This window comes from Salvelinus sp. IW2-2015, linkage group LG6.2 (genome assembly GCF_002910315.2).
Source record: "Salvelinus sp. IW2-2015 linkage group LG6.2, ASM291031v2, whole genome shotgun sequence".
In the NCBI taxonomy this organism is placed as follows: Eukaryota; Metazoa; Chordata; class Actinopteri; order Salmoniformes; family Salmonidae; genus Salvelinus; species Salvelinus sp. IW2-2015.
In genome coordinates, this window is record NC_036846.1 from 13,580,584 (window position 1) to 13,586,583 (window position 6,000).

Consider the following 6,000-nt stretch of genomic DNA (forward strand, 5'->3'; position numbering starts at 1 on the left):
TTAAAATAAGTGTTCATTCAGTATTGCTGTAATTGTCATTATTACAAATCAATTTTTAAAAATCGGCCGATTAACCGGTATCGGCTTTTTTTGGTCCTCCAATAATCGGTATCGGCGTTGAAAAATCATAATCGGTCGACCTCTACATAGTAGTAACTTAGTAGTAAGTAGTATTAATAGGAGTAGCAAGTTACAGTAACTTAACTCTTTCTACTGCTTCATTCTCTCTCTTTGTCTCGCTCTCTTTTCCCTTGCAGTTCATCTGTTTCTGGAACTTGGCATTTTACTTTGTGATAACCATTCCTACTATTTCCATATTCTTCATCCTTATTTTTCATTTAATTTCTCTCTGTCAAGCACTTTGCACTGTAAGAAAACAAACAGCGTATTAAGAGTTTTGGAATGCTATTCATGTTGTTTTATGCATCCTTCACGCCCTCGCCTCGCCCAGGCACTTACAGTAGTGAATAAAGGCCATAGACAAGTCACCAAGTGTCTTGATCAAAGACGTGTATCGACGTAATCTGATCGGTGCCCGAAACCTTCTGGTGCATTTCTATTGCCGAGCATTTCATACATTTTTTTTCTTTTTTCTATCTTTGTAGCATTGAGACAATTCCCATGAAAACGTAAGATCATTTTACCCATTTTACCTCTCCTTTCCTCCTCCAGTAATATCTCATGGTACATCTGTGCTTTTCTGTGGATTTTGTTACATAAGATTTCATGGTGCTGGTTTTACATTTTTAGCTATGAAATGCATCTCTTGGTGGATCATTTTGGATTTCCTTTGTGTGCTATCTTGAAGAAATGACCCTTGTTGATCATTAAGGGCTCTTACAACTTATCTTACAAAAGCAAATTCCACCTCTGTTTTGTAAGTTAAGATGTAAGATAAAATGCTGTGGTTTATACGTTCACAACTTTCTATATGGAAACATTTGTTTATGTCTAGAATCCTATTCCTATTTAGAGAAAGCCTTTTATTGCCGAGGGTTGATAGCATGCCATGTCTCTTACCTCATGTTTATTTATGCAATGTTTTGTTTCAGTATGGAAATTGGTAATAATGGTTATCATAATGAGTCGTTTACAGGTATCCAAAACCCTGTAATGACAAGGTAAACTAAATATAAAGCAGGCCTACGGAATAATCAATTTGCATGCATGTTTCAGGGAGGGACGGGGCAGGGGCGGCATGTTGGCCTGGGGGCAGTCCAGTCCACCAGTGGGATGGTTAAATAAGGTGATGGGACACTGCAATGCCTAGGGGTTTGGCTAAGCCCTCAGACACATCTGGAGGTCAGCTGGACTCTTTTCTGCTTTGTTGCGGCTCCAGCATTGGGAGGTTGTGAGCAAGTAGCTAGCCACTGTTTTGGTTGTGTGTTTTGTGGTTCGGCATGACCTTTGGAGCATTACTAACTTACCCACTGCATGCTCTGTGCAGATGACTTGATCAAGTGACATAAATTCTTGCATTGTCTTGTCTTCTTTAGAATTGGGAAACTGCTGTGAATGTACGCGTGATCTTTTGCTCAAAGAGAGGCTAAAGAGAGGCAAGCATGGTCTGCTTTGGTGTGGTACTTGGAGACAACTGCTCATGTGACTAAACTTCGTTCTAACGGCCATGGGTTTTCATTGAAATGTGGACAGCCAACATATTTAAACTATAACAGTGTCAGACACAGAGAGCATATCCACAGAATGACTGAAAAGGGAAAAGAAAATAAACACCTGCAACTAGGGTTTTGTCTTATTACAACCGACCCAATAATCACCAATTCACCATGGTTTGCTTGTCTTTTACAACCGACCCTAATCACAATTCACATGGTTGGCTTGTCTTATACAAACCGACCAATAATCACCATCACCATGTTTGGCTTGTCTTATTACAACCGACCCAATTAATCAGCAATTCACCATGGTTGCTTGTCTTATTACAACCAACCTAATAATCACCAATTCACCATGTTTGGCTTGTCTTATCACAACCGACCCAATAATCACCAATTCACCATGGTTGGCTTCTGTTATCACAACAACGACCAATAATCCCAATTCACCATGTTGGCTTGTCTTATTACAACTGACCCATTAATCACCAATTCACACTGTGTGTTTGGCTTGTCTTATTACAACCGGCCCAATAATCAGCAATTCACCATGGTTGGCTTGTCTCAAAGTCAATAGAAAATAATTTTGGATAGAGTGGTTATTATTCCTCCAGTTCAGTGCATATGCAGCATGTGTATGGTGACTGCATGCATCATGCCATCCCTGGTTGGCCTCAAGCCCTCAGCAAGTGTCGATGGAGTGGTTCTGCTTTCTGTGTCTTGGGAAATGCCTGCCCCGTTGCTCTCGTCAAGTGAAGGACCTGGAAGCGAGAGGCAGGGCCTTACAAAATGGTCGACCCTCGAATATTCCCTTTTCCTGCCATTGATGTTGTCCCCCATCTCTGTACCCCTGTGCCTCTAGCATCCCTGCCTATGACACTATGACTAGGTTCCCAAGGGCCTCAGCTCCCCCTAGGCATATCGACTGGTGAGAGAAGGCCGTGCTTTTTGACCGGCTCCAGAAAGGTACTGAGAACCACTGATCACTGGGACGACGTCTCTCCAGCCACCTCCCCGCCTTGTTCTCTCTTCATGCCATAACCTGCTGGTTGTCTGCATAGCATTGCCACTCTGAAAAACCTCCAGAGCTTCCACAGTCTCTTCTCCCTTGTCTCATCCTTTGCTTGACACTATAATTTTTTTCTTCTTTATTTTTCTTATGCTACCCCCTCTTCACAGCTTGTTTTAGCGCTTGCATGTCTGCTTCACTGACTTTGCAGAAAGTCTTCACGGTGAGGATTGCTGTTTTTGGAATCACTTATAAACCTTAAACCGCATATGGTTTGATGGTATTTGTGTCTAACCACTTGTAAATTTACTGTAGACCAGACCCGCTGTGTGTGTTTGCTATTCCTATTGACTTATACAGTTTAAGACTAAAGTCTCACTTCTCTCATTTCAAAACTCACATTTCATTGCTTTCATTTCTCCCTTGAGTCTCGCAATGGCTAAAGCAATAAGCTTCTGAATTATCCAATTAAATCTGATGCAATTAAATGTAAATGTTTTCTGATACAGCATCTTCTCTTCTACAGGGCCATCAGAAACTGGAACTGAAACACTAGATTGTACGTTTCCACTATATGTTTTATATACTGTTAGTCTTTTCTACGATCACTTTTAGCATAGAAATATACCACGTTATTGGCTATCCATGTATAAATATACCATGTTATTGGCTATCCGTGTAGAAATACACCACGTTATTGGCTATCCGTGTAGAAATATACCACGTTATTGGCTATCCGTGGTAGAATATACCACTTAGCTATCCGTGTAAAACACACCACGTTATTGGGAATCCGTGTAGAAATATACCACGTTATGCTATCCGTGTAAAAAGTATACCACGTTATTGGCTATCCGTGTAGAAAATAACCACGTTATTGGCTATCCGTGTAAAATATACCACGTTATTGGCTATCCGTGTAGAAATAACCACTTATTGCTATCCGTGTAGAAACAACCAGTTATTGGGATCCGTGATAAATATACCAAGTTATGGCTATCCGTGTAAAATATACCACGTTATTGACTATCCTGAGAAACATACCACGTTATTGCTATCCGTAGATATATACCTACGTTATGCTATCCGTTAGAAACATACCACGTTATTGGCTATCCGTGTAGAAATATACCACGTTATTGGCTATCCGTGTAGAAATATACCATGTTATTGGCTATCCGTGTAGAAACATACCACGTTATTGGCTATCCGTGTAGAAATATACCATGTTATTGACTATCCGTGTAGAAATATACCATGTTATTGGCTATCCGTGTAGAAACATACCACGTTATTGACTATCCATGTAGATAATTTTACATCAGTGCATTATTACTCAGTGTTGAATTATATTTAATCTATTTTTAGGACCCCATCCACTTCCCACCCCTTGAACAAGACAAAGCTCAGAAAATATGTCCTTACTGGCAGAAGAAGCCCCTAACAAGAAGCTGATGTCTTTTGTATGTGTTCCCCTGGCCCTCTCTTCCTCAATCTCCACGGATCTATTTACTGACAACATCCTCCTGCCCAGTCACAACCTCTTCTGGATATCCAGTGTCCAATAGGACCCCCTCAGACACTACACAAGGTGTTGTCATCAACTCTTCCTTTGATTTTCCCTGGGGAACAATAAGGAAGGTGTATATCTGAGACAGTGTCGGTTGACCTTCATCCTTCACCACACACAGCTGTCTGTTGTGCCTGTGTTTACATTAGTCTGAGCCAAGGCTAAGTTCAAACTGCAGACACAACAACAATTCAGAGGGCTGTGTACTCTCAAACCTTTTGTACCTCTTCTGTGTTTTGTAAAAAGCAGCTGAAAATGTATTTTGAAGGTTATGTAGAGCTGTTACAAGAACATTGCCATTTCTTGTCATAGTTGAATGATGTTTTACTAACTGATGGGGAGAGATGTTTGAAACACAACCTCGGTGTGGAAACAGACTTGAAGGTCGTGGATCGTAGGCCTATATGTTTGTGCTTGAATAATATAAGGACAATTACAAAATAGCATGACTTTTGTATGTTTGCAACATTAGAAGACAGACAGAGGTTGTTGTCCTTGCTGAGGCATACTGACAGATGACTGTTAGACCTGTTTAACCATAGCATTTTGACTGATGACCACCATTTTGTAAGATATGAGGAAATATCTCATATCAGTGCATAACAGGTGGAATATCACATGAACCTGAACAGAAATGTCAGGAGACTATAACATTCCTTAGTTTGTTAATTTATTAACAATAATGCAAAGTATCATGTTGAGTAAACTAACACGGCATGTTAATCAAGATATTTTTTTGGCTATTGTAGTGGTCAAACCTTAAAGTGGAGAACTGCTATTTGAAGCCAAATTCTATTCTTACTGTAGGTCTCAGGTCTTTAGTTGTTTAACAGTTATGCATAATATATTGTTTCAATATTATAATTTTTTTATCCCACAATAGCTATTGGTACCTATGGAACTACAGAAGGGTAAATGTATTGAAGAGTTGTTTGTATATAAGAGATGTATTGCTTAAAGTGAATGATGACACCCGGATGGATTATGCTGAAAAACATACTGTACTGTACATGCCACCCCGATAATATCACCCATCTGTTCTCAACTGTTTACAGGTTATGTTCCTTCTCCACCACTGTCTGCCTCGTAAAGATGGGGATCATTAGCCTACTTAACTACTATTTGCTGTCAATCAAATGGCATTAAGCCAGTAGAGGTTTGTTGATGAGAGGAGTGAGGACTTCTCAATGGTTTGCATAACTGATCTTGCCCATTGCGTCTCAGACAGAAGCTTCACTTCCCAATAACTATTACTTAAGTACATGCCTGCAGACTGCTTACCTGTGTATGATTATTACATCACACGCTATTTTACTGAGTGCTTAAGACAGACATTTTGTATGCACCATCTGGTTAGATAGTGGGTGCAATGTTTACTGGTTGTTTTAAGGGTAAAACTGTCATGTTGGCACTGGACAGTGGGGCACTGCTGGTGCCCATTGGAAATGAGTGTCCATGATGGTGATCTGAACGTGTATAAATTGTGAATAAAACATTCAATTTCATTCTTGTACACAATTATTTTTTAAATGTGTCTCACCAAGTGACTGCTGGAGAAACCAAACATTCTCAAATTGAAAAAACACAGGTTACGGGAAGTGTTTAAGGGCAAGGGGTCTCCTATTTTGGACACCATGTCCTTTGTCTTATGTAAAACGTTATCTACATATGATCAGGAACATTTGACATGAGACAGTGGGCTGACACATTTTAGATATTACCAAAAAGACCACAGTCTTATATGTTTCCATTGTCGGATATAGAACATGGCGTACTCCATTGCGTACCCAATGGTGGAACAGACT

The 6,000-nt window shown here is 40.0% G+C and overlaps 1 protein-coding gene across 1 annotated transcript in view; it reads left to right on the plus strand.

Annotated features, from left to right (window-relative positions):
* Positions 1–5,700, plus strand: part of LOC111965845 (prominin-1-A-like) — a 117,691-nt gene extending 111,991 nt beyond the window's left edge. Inside the window, 5 exon segments of the mRNA XM_023990204.1 lie at positions 606–629; positions 1,053–1,121; positions 2,479–2,582; positions 3,152–3,184; positions 3,994–5,700. Of these exon segments, the coding sequence (XP_023845972.1) occupies positions 606–629; positions 1,053–1,121; positions 2,479–2,548 (163 nt within the window). The 3' untranslated portion in view covers positions 2,549–2,582; positions 3,152–3,184; positions 3,994–5,700.
* Positions 5,701–6,000: the final 300 nt, after the last annotated feature.